The 19,467-nt window shown below is 47.0% G+C and overlaps 1 protein-coding gene across 4 annotated transcripts in view; it reads right to left on the reverse strand.

Moving 5' to 3' along the window:
- The window catches only part of SPOCD1 (SPOC domain containing 1), a 493,492-nt gene that overhangs the window by 119,673 nt on the left and 354,352 nt on the right, over positions 1–19,467 (reverse strand). For all 4 annotated transcript variants that reach the window (XM_063954236.1, XM_063954237.1, XM_063954233.1 and 1 more), the window contains exon 8: positions 2,399–2,527. In XM_063954236.1, coding sequence (XP_063810306.1) covers positions 2,399–2,527 — 129 coding nt within the window. The remainder of the gene's footprint in view (positions 1–2,398; positions 2,528–19,467) is intronic.

Genomic DNA, 19,467 nt, shown 5'->3' on the forward strand with positions numbered 1-19,467 from the left:
AAAAGGTATAATACATTGCTGCCCAGGGCGCCCCCCCCAGCGCCCTGCACCCTCAGTGACCGCTGGTATGAAGTGTGCTGACAACAATGGCGCACAGCTGCAGTGCTGTGCGCTACCTTATGAAGACTGAAAGTCTTCTGCCGCCTGTTTCTGGACCTCTGGACCTCTTCAACTTCGGCATCTGCAAGGGGGGTCGGCGGCACGGCTCCGGGACGAACCCCAGGGTGAGACCTGTGTTCCGACTCCCTCTGGAGCTAATGGTGTCCAGTAGCCTAAGAAGCAAATCCATCCTGCACGCAGGTGAGTTTACTTCTCTCCCCTAAGTCCCTCGTAGCAGTGAGCCTGTTGCCAGCAGGACTCACTGAAAATAAAAAACCTAACAAACTTTTATTCTAAGCAGCTCAGGAGAGCCACCTAGATTGCACCCTTCTCGGCCGGGCACAAAAATCTAACTGAGGCTTGGAGGAGGGTCATAGGGGGAGGAGCCAGTGCACACCACCTGATCCTAAAGCTTTTATTATTGTGCCCTGTCTCCTGCGGAGCCGCTAAACCCCATGGTCCTGACGGAGTCCCCAGCATCCACTTAGGACGTTAGAGAAACTAGGAGTACTGTTGTAGTCCTAGCTACTTAGATAATAACATTCACACCTCGCCCAATTTTAACCAGGAGGGGTTTCCTCTGCGTATCAGTGGTATTGCAGATCATAGACAACTCTATGTATCTTTCCATAAATGGTTACAAATGGTTCTCTTCCAGTTTTATTTAGTAGCATGGCTCATCCTGTAACTAGAGCTCTCTTATGACACAAGCAAGTTGCTAAGATGGTGGAAATTTGAGTTAAACTTTAGCTGTGAGCACAATGGGTGTGATTCAAAGATACGTTTGCAGGTGCAATCCGGTACGCAGTGGTCTTGCAAAAATATGCTAATGACTTAGCTGATGCCTATTGTATAGACACCCACCAAAGGCATCTCACATCCGCAGCTTACACACAAAAGCGGGAACATCAGATGCACAATGCTCAAATCTCAAACTTCTGAGTAAGCCTATGCTGTCCTAGGCTGAGCAGCTCTCCTAAGACAATGGGGCCTCTCTAGCTGAATTCGCAGTGGCTGACTATGGTATGCCCAGAAACCCAGGACGCCTGCATTTTTGAAGCCACCCACGTTACCTCCCACAAACGCTGGCTACCTGTCACTTTCCGAATAAATTCTGTCATCGTAAAACAATCACAAGTGCGGCAGTGGCAAAAAAAAATACCTCAACTGCGTGAAACCTCGACATTGTGTCCATTTCTGAATCAGGCCCAATTTAAATTTGGCATTGCTGAAATATACAGTAAATATAAACTGTGCATTACAGTTTCACATTGCACTTACTTTCCAAATACTGGATGTATCTTACACACTATGGAAGGTATTCAATTTTTCGCCCAAAACAACAGGGCATTATCACAATTTTGTACAGATATTTCACCATGCAATCCTAACTGTTTTTTTGTCCGAAAAACATACCCCGTTTTCGTGGAAAAAAACAGGCTGATGAGGCTGGTTATCAGGGATTTTGCTTAGCCTCCCTCAGGGGACAACTGAATATTGCCAGGGGGCTCACTTAGCCACTGGAAAATTATGGCGGCTAATTGAATATCAGTGTACAGATGGGTCCACCTTTATCTTGGCCTTTAATAGGATTAACTGAGCCAGGGCAGTCGGACAAGGGTGGTCATTCCGAGTTGATAGCTAGCTGCATTAGTTCGCTGTGCAGCGATGAGGCAAAAAAATGGCACTTCTGCGCATGCGGCACAATGCTCACGCGCGATGTACTATTACAACGAACGATGTAGTTTCACACAAGGTCTAGCAAAGCTTTTCATTCACACTGCTGGCCGCAGAGTGATTGACATGAAGTGGGCATTTCTGGGTGTCAACTGACTGTTTTCAGGGAGTGTTCGAAAAAACACAGGCGTGCCAGGAAAAACGCAGGTGTGGCTGGGCGAACGCAGGGCGTGTTTGTGACGTCAAAACAGGAACTGAACAGTCTGAAGTGATCGCAAGCGCTGAGTAGGTTTTGAGCTACTCTAAAACTGCACAAAAAAACTTTGTAGCCGCTCTGCGATCCTTTCGTTCGCACTTCTGCTAAGTTAAAATACACTCCCAGTGGGCGGCGGCATAGCGTTTGCACGGCTGCTAAAAACAGCTAGCGAGCGAACAACTCTGAATGACCATCTTAATCCCCTGCTGTAATGACTTAATCCCCTGATGTATTGTTCTCTGTATTGTATTGCAGCTAAGAACAATAGATGAAGGGCTTATGTTAATAAACCATGGTGTGCCTAGATGCAGCAGAGAAGCCAGATGAGCATAAACCCATCTGTATGTATTTCAAGTGTGTACTCACAGACAGATCCTCCAGGGTAAACATCTGATCTGGTGCTGTATCTATTTCGATTAAACCTTTGTGCGTGAGTTTAGTCATCTGTTGCTTGTGGTGGAGCTCTTTTTCTGCTCTCTCAATGATCTCCAGAGTCTAGATAAAAAAAGAGCTAACAACGTAGATATAGTGCCATGTCAAATAAAACAAAACAGAGGATAAGGGGTGGAATGGACAGTGAGAAGACACGTTGAATGGAAATCCCACTGACTTCATCATTTAACCACGTACTTTGCAACCAGCCAATACGTCCATTGTTTGGCTGCTGGAATTTCTTCCAGCGGCTGCCACTCTTAGAGGGACTTCCTGGCCCCTCTGCTTCCTGGTTCCCTCTCCCCAGTGTCAGCCGTGCTGCCGATCACTGCAGATGGGGACATGTAAAAGAAGTAGCACTCCCTAACCTGTGTACACCTGGCGGCTGCAGAGAGAAGCAGCCGCCAGGAAAAAGTGGGTTCGCAATAATCGCAATAATTGATGGCCAGATATTTTCAGCATCAATGTTTAACTAATGTTTATTTAAAAAAAATAAAAAAAACAGGATTTTGGTACTTACCGATAAATCCCTTTTTCTGAGTCCATAGGGAACGCTGGAGTTCAGTACCATGGGGTATAGCTGGGGTGATCAGGCGAGCCGGCACTTTAAATTTTTAATGTGTGACTGGCTCCTCCCCCTCTATAATCCTCCCCAGACCAGTTAAAAAACTGTGTCCAAGGAGAGACGGCAACACGACCAAGAGAGGAGGAGGTAAGCAAGACAACCATAAAGAAAAATCTCTGTAAAACAGGAACCTCAGAAACAGCTAGATAGACATGTAAAATGGATGAGAGTGTGTGTGTGTGTGTGTGTGTGTGTGTGTGTGTGTGTGTGTGTATACATACATATATAGAGATATAGACATATACACAGTGTATCTTCAGATGTTGTAAATTACACAGGTCTTAGCAGTCACGCCCAAGAGTTGAGCACATAACCAGTTACTCTCAAGGTAGACACCGTACAGAGAGTGATTCACGCTTGAAGTATAACCATACAGAAAGAGAAAATATATACAGTAACACAAGGAAACCTTGCAACCAGGTCCCAAGGACACCCAGCCACCAGGAACCACCGGGACAACCAAGGATATAACCACACCGCCGGAAGAAAGCAGCACAGGGTGGGCGTTCAGCGTCCCCTATAGACTCAGAGAAAGGGATTTATCTGTAAGTACCAGAATCCTGTTTTCTCTATCATACATAGGGGACGCTGGAGTTCAGTACCAAGGGGACGTCCCAGAGCTTCCCAAATGGGCGGGAGAGCGCTGAGAATTCCAGAAACTGCACAGTCAAGCCGAGACTCAAGGCCACAACCAAGAGAATTGTGGAGCGTGACAAAAGGATGTCAGGCAATCGAAGATGTAGTCTGACCCCAAGGCAACCGATACAGAGATCCACCAAGATAACTTAGATACATATATCGCACCAATAACTGGTATACAGATATCGCAGAAATAACAGTAATACATATATCGCGCCAAGAGCTCTGCCAGCGAGCCAAATAACATGTTGAGCCTGGCCAGGCAGTGATCGAACCAAGGAGGAGCCATCAGGTTAATCAAAGACTGACGCCAAAAACATGCTTTGAAAAGCATATTAGACAGCAGAGGCTAGCCAGAAATATTGAAATACTAAAAAATCAATCAAGATCCAAAGGAGTAAGGCGGAACCGTGAATTGCCAAAACCACCCTGAGCAAACAGCTGAATGTCCGGCAGGACTTGTTGCAGACAAGACCGACAAGCAAGTCTTTATCGGAACGTAGGGCAGTCAGCTATGCTGTTAACAAAAACGTAACTGAAAAGGTGCCACCAACTACCAGGAGTATGCACCATATGCAACATATGACGTCCACTAGTATAGGAATGGCTGGACTATAAGCAGCATGAGTCGACTGATACCGTAGAGTAACCACAACAGAATTCCATATTTCCGTCCTAGGAAAGAATGCCGGAATGTTGCATAATAGAGGGAAGCAATACACTGCACGACCAGAGTTCCATCACCACACTGTAAACAGCCAAACTGTCAAACGTAGGTGCCAGAAAAACCCAAACGCAGAGGCAACATACCAGGGTTGCCCGTGAGAAGAATCAGCAGGTCTGGAGACCGAGACCAGCGAGGTTAGACAAAAAATGAGAACGAAGCAGTTGTATATTGTATACCCTGCATGAGTAAACAAGGAAGGAGCAGAGAGGTCAGTTGACACCTAAGCCAACTGGCAAGACCCAGAGCAGACAAGGTCTACCTTCATATAGCCCTCCACTAGCATATAAAAATAATGAGGATCTCACCAATCCACTAACAGGTAGAATTTCTGGTATAGAAAACCACCCTCACCCTAAGGGTAGGATTAGTATGTTGCAAAGACTATGGTCGATTAGTCGACCTGTGGACAATAGGCAAAAGGTGGGATAGCACCATCTGTTGACTCCTTATTGTTATAAGTATGCTACAGTAGAAGAGTAGCACAATCTGTGTATTCCTACTTCTAAGGGTCTGCAACAGAAGGGATGTAGCCTGACCAGATTTAAATGACCCATTCTCAAAAGGAGAAGCGATATAACCCAAAGCCGTTCAAGTAGTCCTAGTTTCAGGACAGCTATGGGCAGTGCAAAAGAGATCTCATAGGGAATGGAAAAGGCCCAACTGGAAAGTCCTATTTAAGGCCAACCAACTCTCCCAGAAGTATAAAACACCAACTGAGCCGAGTACCCAGCGAAGCAAAACCCATATTCCAAAGAGAGTATCCAAGCTATACGTTCAGAACTAAAATCACTGAATGTAATGAGACTCGTGGAAAGTCTCCCTCATACATACCTTTGTGTAAGCAGAAGTATTAATCAAACTCTCTTCAGAATATGCCTACAGGAATAGGTCATCAAGATAAGGGATGAAGCTTTTGAGGTGAGGACACAGATGAGCAACCCCTGTGACCACGAATAACGCCCCCTGAGTCGCGGGGCGTCAAGTATTAAAAGTTGGAAGATGACAAGAGGATTACAAACCCTATTTACGGAAGAAGAATCTTTCAGAAGGGAACAAGGAGGAAAGTGCAAAGCCATGTAGGAATTCCCCCTACACCAAGTCTAAAGGGGAATGTAAACCCTCAGTTCCAGAATAGACTGTGACCTTAACACAGGTCCCTATACCACTTGGAGTTCCTGATAAGTTTATTCTGAACTTAAAAAAAACACTATTCTACCTGTAGGCTTGGAGTCTGAAGTAGTGTCAGAAGACTCAGGACCTTTTACGCCAACCGACTGGAATGACGCTAGTTGAGAGAAGCTAGGTGGCTGAAAAGTGACTATCCTTTGCCTGCAAGCAATTGAGATATGACTTCTGAATGTGGAGGTCTTAATCCCAATCATGAGAAAGAGTCAGGAGACGCTATCCACATTGCGATCTTCCAGTTAAGATAATAGGTAAAGCTAGTTGCTAATGGAATCTACCTAGAGAATCCAAAAGTAAGCATAACTTGTTTTTGGAAAAAACATATATACTGTAGGTGTGTGTGTATGTATATATATATATATATATATATATATATATATATATATACACACACACACACACATATATATATATATATATATACACATACACTGCTCAAAAAAATAAAGGGAACACTTAAACAACACAATGTAACTCCAAGTCAATCACACTTCTGTGAAATCAAACTGTCCACTTAGGAAGCAACACTGATTGACAATCAATTTCACATGCTGTTGTGCAAATGGAATAGACAACAGGTGGAAATTATAGGCAATTAGCAAGACAACCCCAATAAAGGAGTTGTTCTGCAGGTGGTGACCACAGACCACTTCTCAGCTCCTATGCTTTCTGGCTGATGTTTTGGTCACTTTTGAAAGCTGGCGGTGCTTTCACTCTAGTGGTAGCATGAGACGGAGTCTACAACCCACACAAGTGGCTCAGGTAGTGCAGCTCATCCAGGATGGCACATCAATGCAAGCTGTGGCAAGAAGGTTTGCTGTGTCTGTCAGCGTAGTGTCCAAAGCATGGAGGCGCTACCAGGAGACAGGCCAGTACATCAGGAGACGTGGAGGAGGCCGTAGGAGGGCAACAACCCAGCAGCAGGACCGCTACCTCCGCCTTTGTGCAAGGAGGAACAGGAGGAGCACTGCCAGAGCCCTGCAAAATGACCTCCAGCAAGCCACAAATGTGCATGTGTCTACTCAAACGATCAGAAACAGACTCCATGAGGGTGGTGTGAGGGCTCGACGTCCACAGGTGGGGGTTGTGCTTACAGCCCAACACCGTGCAGAACGTTTGGTATTTGCCAGAGAACACCAAGATTGGCAAATTCGCCACTGGTGCCCTGTGCTCTTCACAGATGAAGGCAGGTTCTCACTAAGCACATGTGACAGACGTGACAGAGTCTGGAGACGCCAAGGAGAACGTTCTGCTGCCTGCAACATCCTCCAGCATGACCGGTTTGGCAGTGGGTCAGTAATGGTGTGGGGGGTGGCATTTCTTTGGGGGGCCGCACAGCCCTCCATGTGCTCGCCAGAAGTAGCCTGACTGCCATTAGGTACCGAGATGAGATCCTCAGACCCCTTTTGAGACCATATGCTGGTGGGGTTGGCCCTGGGTTCCTCCTAATGCAAGACAATGCTAGACCTCATGTGGCTGGAGTGTGTCAGCAGTTCCTGCAAGACGATGGCATTGATGTTATGGACTGGCCCGCCCGTTCCCCAGACCTGAATCCAATTGAGCACATCTGGGACATCATGTCTCGCTCCATCCACCAACGCCACGTTGCACCACAGACTGTCCAGGAATTGGCGGATGCTTTAGTCCAGGTCTGGGAGGAGATCCCTCAGGAGACCATCCGCCACCTCATCAGGAGCATGCCCAGGCGTTGTAGGGAGGTCATACAGGCACGTGGAGGCCACACACACTACTGAGCCTCATTTTGACTTGTTTTAAGGACATTACATCAAAGTTGGATCAGCCTGTAGTGTGTTTTTCCACTTTAATTTTGAGGGTCACTCCAAATCCAGACCTCCATGGATTAATAAATTTGATTTCCATTGATAATTTTTGTGTGATTTTGTTGTCAGCACATTCATCTATGTAAAGAACAAAGTATTTAATAAGAATATTTCATTAATTCAGATCTAGGATGTGTTGTTTAAGTGTTCCCTTTATTTTTTGAGCAGTGTATATATATATATATATATATATATATGTTTAAAACAGAAAAAAAACAAGGCGGCACCCCAAGGCTGGTAAATAAATGAACTTTAGTGCACAAACATAAGTGCAACAGTTCAACATTTCGGGGAATGATACCCCATCATCAGGATAACCAGTGAAAACAGAAGAGAATAAATTTTATACTTACAAAATCCCCCTTGCTCGCGCTCACCTCCGGACGCCGGCCCGGGACCCCGCAGCACTTCCGGTGATGTACAGCGGTGGTGACGTCATCTCTGGGGCAGCGCCGGCGGCCAGCTAGAGAAGAGGAACACAGGACTAGTTGCTGTGGCGACAGACTTGGCACCAAAACAGCAGTGAATACATTGTTATACTGTTATTAAGTATAACATAAGTATAACATAAAGTGCATCAAAACATCACTACATATATTGCAAGAGATCTGAGTGAACAGAAAATACTAATACATACATAAAACAAAATGAGAAATAAATGAACACATATAGAACAGAGTTAAACAAATGCAGATAGATACAATCAGTATGGCAGGAAGCTGCATAACATGACTGCCCGGCTCCTGTATGTAACAAACACTACCATAGGTATATAGCCAAGAATTAACCTTTTCTATAAGATACCATACCAGGAACCTGCTCAGGTAAGTTAAAACCACTATAACGTCACCTAAAGATAAACTAAATGAACTATTTATTTATTATAAAATCAAACGGGTACATAAAGTTATACATCTGTTAATCAAAGAAAACATGACAGGCTCAGTGATTCATTTAAGCCCCACGGACTAACCGTATCCAGGGTAAAAATCCACTTTGCTTCCAGTTGCAACAATTTCTTTGCTCTATCTCCCCTTCTCAAAGAGTTGGGGACCTGGGCAATCATCCTGTATCTCAACATGGCCATATTATGTATGGCCTGTGTGAAATGCCTAGCCACTGCTTGGTCACTATTACCAGAGATCAGCGCAGCCCTACTAGCTGCCCTGTGTTGAGCAATTCTTCCCTTGAATTGTCTCTCTGTCTTGACCACATAGTGTAAACCACATGGGCAAGACAGAAGATAGACAACAAACTTAGATGTACAAGTCAGGGGAACTCTGATCTTGTACATCTTACCTGTATAGGGATGTGGGAATTTATTCCCGACGTTCATGGCTCTGCATGTTGTACAACCCGTACAACGTCAACAGCCGCCCTTTCTGCTAAGGAAGTGTTGCGGTCTTACCTTGCCCATCCCTGTTATGTCAGTCTTGACCAGCATGTCCTTGAGGTTAGGACCTCTCGTATAACTTGGAAGCAGTTTAGAATTAAGCAAATAAGGTAATTCTACCTTGTTTCTTGATAGAAAAACATTGTTAGAAGAAAAACTAAGGTGGAAGCTAGCAATGCACTCATACCCTGGGTTAACAGATATATACGGTAGAAAGTGAGGCGATTAAGAAAAAAGCCAAAAGGTTATGGCCCATTGTCAGCTCTGATGTAGAATTACCTTATGAAAGTGTCAACCCGATACTCCTCACCTTACCAGCAACCCAGTTCCTGTGGCAAAAAGAAACTGCTCTTTACAGCCTCCGAGCTGTTAGTGGCAGCCCCGTTTTAAGGGGAAGCTCAAAACACTGCCTGTGCGTAAGTGGAAAAAAAATCCCGCCTTATGCCTGTAACCAAAAGGTCTAGCTCCGAAGGCGTATCAGTAAACCAGAATCGCCTCCCAGACATCAATTTGTGCTGTACAGAATCACATTTCTGCGAAAACTAGAACAGAAGGGAAGGGATGGAACATACCTTGAATTATCTTCAATACACCTTCCTGTCCATTTTAGTTTTGATGAGCCTCAAATACTTCCCTGTACATTGGTGCTAAATTCAGCTGGGCAGAGAAAAATAGGATTTTAATACCTACCAGTAAATCCTTTTGTCTTAGTCTGTAGAGGATGCTGGGGACGCTTCAAGAACCATGGGGTATAGCCGGGATCCGCAGGAGACATGGGCACTTTAAGACTTTTAAGGGGTGTGACCTGGCTCCTTCCTCTATGCCCTTCCTCCAGACTCCAGTTATAGGAACTGTGCCCAGGGAGACGGACATTTCGAGGAAAAGGATTTATTTTTAAACCAGGTGAGATACACACCAGCTCACACCACAAACACGCCGTACAACATGGCATTCAACAGAACTCCTGTCAACGGCATGAACCATGTCAGCAACAGGCTGACTATAACAGAAACACAACCTGTGTGTAAACATAACTAATAACTGCAGATAGAGTCCGCACTGGGACGGGCGCCCAGCATCCTCTACGGACTAAGAGAAAGGATTTACCGGTAGGTATTATAATCCTATTTTCTCATGAATCCTGCTGGGGATGCTTCAAGAACCATGGGGTTTATACCAAAGCTCTAGAACGGGCGGGAGAATGCGGATGACTCTGCAGCACCGATTGACCAAACATGAGGTCCTCATCAGCCAGGGTATCAAACTTGTAAAATTTCGCAAAAGTGTTTGAACCCGACAAAGCAGCTGCTCGACAGAGTTGTAATGCCGAGACCCCCCGGGCAACCGCCCAGGACGAGCCCACCTTTCTGGTAGAGTGGGCCATTACTGATTTCGGTAACGGCAATCCAGCCGTAGAATGATCTTACTGAATCGTATTACAGATCCAGCGCGCAATAGTCTGCTTGGAAGCAGGCGTCCCAATCTTGTTGGAAGCATATAGGATAAACTGAGCTTCCGTTTTCCTAAGATGAGCCGTTCTGGTGACATAAATCTTTAAGGCCATGACAACATTGAGAGATTTTGACTCCGCGAAGGCGTCGGTAGCCACCGGTACCACAATAGGCTGATTCATGTGCAAAGATGAAACCACCTTCAGCAGAAATTGTTGACGAGTCCTCAACTCCGCTCTATCTTCATGGAAGATTAAATAAGGACTCTTGTGAGACAAAGCCGCTAACTCAGACACCCGCCTTGCGGATGCTAAGGCCAATAGCATGACCACTTTCCAAGTGAGAAATTTCAACTCTACCTTCTATAAATGTTCAAACCAATGTGACTGAAGGAAATGCAACACCACGTTAAGATCCCATGGTGCCACTGGGGGCACAAACGGAGGTTGGATGTGCAAAACTCCTTTCACGAAAGTCTGAACTTCTGGAAAGGAGGCCAATTGTTTCTGAAAGAAAACCGATAAGGCCGAAATTTGTACTTTAATCAAGCCTAACTTCAGGCCCGCATCCATACCTGCTAAAACGTCCTAACTGAAATTCTTCCGTAGGTGCCTTCTTGGATTCACAGCAAGACACATATTTTCTCCAAATACGGTGATAATGTTTAGACGTTACTCCTTTTCCAGCCTGAAGTAGTGTGGGAATGACTTCACTGGGAATACCCTTTCGGGCTAGGATCCGGCGTTCAACCGCCAAGCCGTCAAACATAGCCGCGGTAAGTCATGCTATACGCACGGCCCCTGCTGTAACAGATCCTCACGTAGAGGAAGAGGCCAGGGATCTCTTATGAGTAATTCCTGAAGATCTGGATACCAAGCCCTCCTTCGCCAATCCTGAACAATTAGGATCGCCTGAACCTTTGTTCTTCTTATGATCTTTAGCACCTTTGGAATGAGTGGAAGTGGAAGGAACACGTACACCGACTGAAACACCCACGGTGTTACCAGCGCGTCCACTGCTATTGCTTGTGAATCCCTCGACCGGGAACAATATCTCTGAAGTTTCTTGTTGAGACGAGACGCCATCATGTCTATTTGAGGAATTCCCCAAAGACTTGTCACTTCTGTGAAGACCTTTTGATGAAGACCCCACTCTCCTGGATGGAGATCGTGTCTGCTGAGGGAGTCTGCATCCCAGTTGTCCACTCCTGGAATGAAGATTGCTGACAGACCGCTTGTATGTCTTTCCGCCCAGCGGAGAACTTTTATAGCCTCTGCCATTGCCGCCCTGCTCTTTGTTCCGCCCTGGCGGTTTATGTGCGCTACTGCTGTTATGCTGTCCGATTGTATTAGGACGGGCAGGTTGTGAAGAAGACGTTCCGCTTGAAGAAGACCGTTGTAAATGGCCCTTAACTCTAGAACGTTTATGTGTAGACAAACTTCCTGGCTTGACCATTTTCCCTGGAAGGTTTCCCCCTGTGTAACTGCTCCCCAGCCTCGGAGACTCGCATCCGTGGTTACTAGGATCCAGTCCTGGATCCCGAACCTGCGTCCCTGTAGGAGGTGAGAGCTGTGCAGCCACCACAGGAGTGAGATTCTGGTCTTGGAGGACAGGATTATTTTCCGGTGCATGTGCAGATGGGATCCGGACCACTTGTCCAACAGGTCCCACTGAAACACTCTGGCATGGAATCTGCCAAATTGAATGGCCTCGTAGGCCACCACCATCTTCCCCAGTACATTGATGGATTGACACTCTCGCTGGTTTCAGAATTTGTTTGACCAATTTCCAGAGCCTTCTCTTCTGGAAGAAAAACTCTCTGTAATTCTGTGTCCAGAATCATTCCCAAAAACGACAGCCGTTTTGTCGGATTCAACTGTGACTTCGGCAAGTTTAGGATCCAACCATGTTGTTGTAGAACTGTCAGGGAGAGCGTAATGTCCTGCACCAGCTTGTCTTTGGATCTCGCCTTTATCAGGAGATCGTCCAAGTACGGGATAATTGTGACTCCTTACTTGCGAAGGAGAACCATCATTTCCGCCATTACCTTGGTGAAAATCCTTGGAGCCATGGACAGACCAAACGGCAACGTCTGAAATTGGTAATGACAATCCTGAATAGCAAACCTCAGGTAAGCCTGATGCGGAGGATATATGGGGATGTGTAAGTAGGCATCCTTTATGTCGACCGACACCATGAAATCCCCTTCCTCCAGACTGGAGATCACCGCTCGGAGAGATTCCATCTTGAATTTGAATTTTCTTAGGTAAAGATTGAGGGATTTCAGGTTCAGAATTGGTCTGACCGAACTATCCGGCTTCGGGACAACAAACAGGCTTGAATAAAAGCCTTCTCCCTGTTGAGACTGGGGAACCCTGATAATGACTTGATTTAGACACAACTTTTGTATTGCATCGCAAACAATCTTCCTGTCAGGAAGAAAAGCTGGTAAGGCCGATTTGAAAAATCGGTGAGGGGGAACGTCTTGAAACTCCAGTTTGTACCCCATGGACACTATTTCTAAAACCCATGGGTCCAGGGCCGAACAAGCCCAGAATTGACTGAAGAGCCGGAGACGTGCCCCCACCGGTGCGGACTCCCGCAGAGGAGCCCCATCGTCATGCGGTGGATTTGGCAGAAGCCGGGGAGGACTACTGCTCCTGGGAACCTGCCACGGCCGGAGATCTTTTACCTTTTCCTCTTCCCCCTATTAGCAATAAAGGAATAACCTCGGCCTTTTTTGTATTTATTTGGCCGAAAGGACTGCATCTGAAATTGGTGTGCTTTCTTTTGTTGTGGAGGAACATAAGGCAAAAATTACGACTTACCCGCAGTAGCCATAGATACAAAATCAGTGATACCCCCACCAAACAAGACACTACCTTTATATGGGAGAGACTCCATAGCTTTCTTAGAGTCAGCATCAGCATTCCATTGATGAATCCACAATGCCCTCCTAGCTGAAACCGCCATGGCATTGGCTTTTGATCCCAAAATGCCAATATCTCTCGTGGCCTCCTTTAGGCTTTAGGTAGGCCGCAGCATCCTTGATATAAGCCAGAGTTAACAGGACACTATCCCTATCTAGGGTATCTATATCAGATGACAAGTTATCTGCCCACTTTTCGATAGCACTACTCACCCACGTAGATGCGATGGTTGGTCTGAGCAGTGTACCCGTGGTGACGTAAATGGATTTTAAAGTATTTTCCTGTCTACGATCCGCAGGATCCTTAAGGGCTGCCGTGTCAGGAGACGGTAAAGCCACATTTTTAGACAACCGTGATAGAGCCTTGTCCACAATGGGGGATGACTCTCACTTTTCTCTATCCCCAGAGGGGAACGGATACGCCACCTGAATCCTTTTGGGAATCAGAAACTTTTTGTCAGGATTTTCCCACATTTTTTCAAACAGAGTATTCAGTTCATGAGAGGGAGTAAACGTTACCTCAGGCCCTTATACATACAGACCCTAATATCAGGAACCGCAGGGTCTTCAGTGATATGTAACACGTCTTTTATTGCCACAATCATGTACTGAAAGTTCTTTGCCAATTTTGGGTCTAATCTGGCATCACTATAGTCGACACTGGAGTCAGTGTCCGTATCTGTGTCTGCCAACTGAGCAAAGGAACGTTTTTGTGACCCCGACGGGGTCTGAACCTGTGATAACACATCCTCCACAGATTTCTTCCATGCCTGGTCCTGAGAATCAGATCTATCTAATCTCTTATTAATAAGAGCCATATTAGCAATCAAGGCATTTAACACATTTACCCAATCAGGAGGCGGCGGTGCCGACAGGGTCACTCCCACAGCCGTTTCTGACCCTAACACAGTCTCCTCCTGGGAAAAGCACTCCGCCTACACGCGTACCGACACCCACAGACACACTGGCCCAAAGGGGGAGAGACCCACAGTAAAGCCTGTCAGAGAAACACAGAGGGAGTTTGCCAGCTCACACCCCAGCGCTCAATCCCGGTTCTGAAACGTTAATATAAAGCCTCAGACCCTGCAGTGCTTTTCCAATACTTATATTTGCACCAAATCAACTGTGCCTCCCCCCCCCCCCCCCCCCCCCCGTTTTGCACACTGTCACCTGTACAGCAGTGTTGAGGAGAAGGACCAGCATCTCTGCAGCTCAGAGAAAAGAAAATGGCGCAGATGAGAGCTGTGAGGGCTAAGCCCCGCCCCCTCAATTGCGCGCTTCAGCCCCGCTATTTTTAAATATAATCACACTGGCGGGGGTTAGGATTTTGTGCCTAGGGACTTAAAATCCACCTTGCCAGCCTTAATGAGGAGTTTTATGCTGCCCAGGGCGCCCCCCCTGCGCCCTGCACCCTGTAGTGCCGCTGTGTGGGAGCATGGCGCGCAGCGCGATCGCTGTGCGGTACCTCAAAAGCCGTCACTGAAGGCTTCTTTCTTCCTCTACTCACCTGTCTTCTGACTTCTGGCTCTGCAAGGGGGGTGACGGCGGGCTCTGGGAGTGAACCCCTAGGCGTACCTAGTGTTCCAAACCCTCAAAAGCTAATGGTGTCCTGTAGCCAAGAAGCAGAGCCTTTAAACTCACTAGAAGTAGGTCTGACTTCTCTCCCCTAAGTCCCACGATGCAGGGAGACTATTGCCAGTAGTCCTCCCTGAAAATAAAAAACCTAACATAAGTCTTTTCCGAGAAACTCAGTAGAGCTCCTCTAAGTGCATCCAGTCTGCCTGGGCACAATTCTAAAACTGGAGTCTGGAGGAGGGGCATAGAGGTAGGAGACAGGTCACACCCCTTAAAAGTCTTTAAGTGCCCATGTCTCCTGCGGATCCCGTCTATACCCCATGGTTCTTGAAGCGTCCCCAGCATCCTCTAGGACTTATGAGAAATAGGATTTTAATACCTAACGGTAAATCCTTTTCTTGTAGTCCATAAGGGATATTGGAGACACATTAGTAAGATGGGTATAGACGGGGTCCAAAGAAGCCAGTGCACTTTAAATTTCTTCCACTGTGTGTGCTGGCTCATCCCCTCTATGCCCCCTCCCACAGGCAGTTATAGGTAAAACAGTGCCCGAAGGAGAAATTACATACTTGAAAGAAGGAACATAACAACAATAAGTGTGGTGAGATGTACACACCAGCACACCATAACATTACCGAGACAGCAACGTCTGGCAACATAACAGCAACAGCTGAACAGGTAACACAGAACAGAGGTGGTCATTTTTTACTGCTGCTGCTGCGATCAACTAGTACACCCCTATGGGGTAGTGTATTTTAGCTTAGCAGGGTTGCGATCGCTTGTGCAGCCCTGCTAAGCTAAAAAAATTTCAAGCAGAACAAGACCAGCCCTATACTTACTAACCCTGTGCGATGAATCCAGCAATGATGGGACCGGCTTTGACGTCACTCCTCCGCCCTCCGTTCTGCTGGACATGCCTGCGTTATACTCACCACGCTCCGAAAACGGCTCCAAACGGTCCGGATGCGCCCTGCCATGCCTCCCTGCTGTCAATCTTCTTAGCGGTCGGCTCTGCGAACGCTTCCTTTGTAAGTCGCGACGTAACCCGCAACGTCGCACACACGCACTGTGCCTGCCACGCATGCGCATTCCGCACCCGTTCGCACCGCAGCAATAAACCGCTGCGTGCAAACGGGTCGGAATGACTCTCAGACAACCTGCAGAAAGTCACCGCACAGAGGCGGGCGCCAATGGTGGTCATTCCGAGTTGATCGCTTGCTGCATTTGTTCGCAGCACAGCGATCAGTCTAAAAAAAAAGCAGTTCTACGCATGCATATGCGGCACAATGCGCACGCGCGTCGTACGGGCACAACAAACGATGTAGATTTGCACAGGGTCTAGCGAAGCATTTCCGTCGCACTGGTGGCCACAGTGTGATTGGCATGAAGTGGGTGTTTCTGGGTGTCAACTGACCGTTTTCAGGGAGTGTTTGGAAAAACGCAGGCGTGCCATGAAAAACGCAGGCGTGGCTGGGCGAACGCAGGGCGGGTTTGTGATGTCAAAACAGGAACTAAACAGTCTGAAGTGATCGCAAGCGCTGAGCAGGTTTTCAGCTACTCTAAAACTGCACAAAAAAACTTTGTAGCCGCTCTGCGATCCTTTCGTTCGCACTTCTGCTAAATTAAAATACACTCCCAGTGGGCGGCGGCATAGCGTTTGCACGGCTGCTAAAAACAGCTAGCGAGCGATCAACTCGGAATGACCACCAGTATACCTTATGGACTACGAGAAAATAGGATTTTAATACATACCGGTAAATGCTTTTCTCTTAGACCGTAGAGGATGCTGGGGACACCATAAGAACCATGGGGTATAGACGGGATCCGCAGGAGACATGGGCACTTTAAGACTTTGAATGGGTGTGAACTGGCTCCTCCCTCTATGCCCCTCCTCCAGACTCCAGTTATAGGAACTGTGCCCAGGGAGACGGACATTTCGAGGAAAGGATTTATTGTTAACTAAGTTGGGACACATACCAGCTCACACCTCAAACAAGCCGTACAACATGGCATTTAACAGAAACTCCAGTCAACGGCATGAACAACGTCAGCAACAGGCTGACCATAACGTAACACAACCCGTGTGTAAACATAACTAATAACTGCAGATAGAGTTCGCACTGGGACGGGCGCCCAGCATCCTCTACGGACTAAGAGAAAAGGATTTACCGGTATGTATTAAAATCCTATTTTCTCATACGTCCTAGAGGATGCTGGAGACACCATAAGAACCATGGGGTTTATACCAAAGCTCTAGAACGGGCGGGAGAGTGCGAATGACTCTGCAGCACCGATTGACCAAACATGAGGTCCTCATCAGCCAGGGTATCAAACTTGTAAAATTTTGCAAAAGTGTTTGAACCCGACCAAGTAGCTGCTCGGCAGAGTTGTAATGCCGAGACTCTGCGGGCAGCCGCCCAAGATGAGCCCACTTTTCTGGTAGAGTGGGCCTTCACTGATTTCGGTAACGGCAATCCAGCCGTACAATGAGCGTGCTGAATCGTATTACAGATCCAGCGCGCAATAGTCTGCTTGGAAGCAGGCATTCCAATCTTGTTGGCAGCATACAGGATAAACTGAGCTTCCGTTTTCCCAAGTTGAGCCGTTCTGGAGACATACATTTTCAAGGCCCTGACAACATTGAGAGATTTTGACTCCGCGAAGGCGTCAGTAGCCACTGGTACCACAATAGGCTGGTTCATGTGGAACGATGAAATCACCTTCGGCAGAAATTGTTGACGAGTCCTCAACTCCGCTCTATCTTCATGGAAGATTAAATAAGGACTCTTGTGAGACAAAGCCGCTAACTCAGACACCCGCCTTGCGGATGCTAAGGCCAATAGCATGACCACTTTCCAAGTGAGAAATTTTAACTCAACCTAATGTAAGACACACCAAGACACATATTTTCTCCAAATACGGTGATAATGTTTAGACGTTACTCCTTTTCTAGCCTGAAGAAGTGTGGGAATAACTTCACTGGGAATACCCTTTCGGGCAAGGATCCGGCGTTCAACCGCCAAGCCGTCAAACGTACCCGCAGACGTACCCGCAGTAAGTCGTGGTACACGCACGGCCCCTGCTGTAACAGTTCCTCTCGTAGAGGAAGAGGCCACGGATCTCTTATGAGTAATTCCTGAAGATCTGGATACCAAGCCCTCCTTGGCAAGTCCGGAGCAATGAGGATCACCTGAACCTTTGATCTTCTTATGATCACCTTTGGAATGAGTGGAAGCAGAGGAAACACGTACACCGACTGAAACACCCATGGTGTTACCAGTGCGTCCACTGCTATTGCTTGAGGGTCCCTCGACCTGGAACAATATCTCTGAAGTTTCTTGTTTAGGCGAGATGCCATCATGTCTATTTGAGGAATTCCCCAAAGACTTGTCACTTCTGTGAAGACCTCTTGATGAAGACCCCACTCTCCTGGATGGAGATCGTGTCTGCTGAGGAAGTCTGCTACCCAGCTGTCCACTCCTGGAATGAAGATTGCTGATTGCTGACAGAACGCTTGTATGTCTTTCCGCCCAGCTGAGAACTTTTGTAACCTCTGCCATTGCCGCCCTGCTCTTTGTTCCGCCCTGGCAGTTTATGTGCGCTACTGCTGTTATATTGTCCGATTGTATTAGGACGGCCCGGTTGCGAAGAAGACGTTCCGCTTGAAGAAGGCCATTGTAAATGGCCCTTAACTCTAGAACGTTTATGTGTAGACAAACTTCCTGGCTTGACCATTTTCCCTGGAAGGTTTCCCCCTGTGTGACTGCTCCCCAGCCTCGGAGACTCGCATCCGTGGTTACTAGGATCCAGTCCTGGATCCCGAACCTGCGTCCCTCTAGGAGGTGAGAGCTGTGCAGCCACCACAGGAGTGAGATTCTGGTCTTGGGAGGACAGAATTATTTTCCGGTGTATGTGCAGATGGGATCCGGACCACTTGTCCAATAGGTCCCACTGAAACACTCTGGCATGGAATCTGCCAAACTGAATGGCCTCGTAGGCCGCCACCATCTTCCCCAGCAACTGAGTGCATTGATGAATTGATGCTCTCGCTGGTTTCAGAATTTGTTTTACCAAACTCTGAATTTCCAGAGCCTTCTCTTCTGGAAGAAAAACCCTCTGTAATTCCGTGTCCAGAATCATTCCCAAAAAGAACAGCCGCTTCGTCGGATTCAACTGTGACTTCGGCAGGTTTAGGAGCCAACCATGTTGTTGCAGAACTGTCAGGGAGAGCGCAATGTCCTGCTCCAGCTTGTCTTTGGATCTCGCCTTTATCAGGAGATCGTCCAGGTAAGGTATAATTGTGACTCCTTGCCTGCGAAGGAGAACCATCATTTCCGCCATTACCTTGGTGAAAATCCTCGGAGCCGTGGACAGACCAAACGGCAACGTCTGAAATTGGTAATGACAATCCTGAGTAGCAAACCTCAGGTAAGCCTGATGCGGAGGATATATGGGGACGTGTAAGTAGGCATCCTTTATGTCGACCGACTCCATGAAATCCTCTTCCTCCAGACTGGAGATCACTGCTCGGAGAGATTCCATCTTGAATTTGAATTTTCTTAGGTAAAGATTGAGGGTCTTTAGGTTCAGAATTGGTCTGACCGAGCCGTCCGGCTTCGGAACCACAAACAGGCTTGA

This window comes from Pseudophryne corroboree, chromosome 2 (genome assembly GCF_028390025.1).
Source record: "Pseudophryne corroboree isolate aPseCor3 chromosome 2, aPseCor3.hap2, whole genome shotgun sequence".
NCBI classification, from domain to species: Eukaryota; Metazoa; Chordata; class Amphibia; order Anura; family Myobatrachidae; genus Pseudophryne; species Pseudophryne corroboree.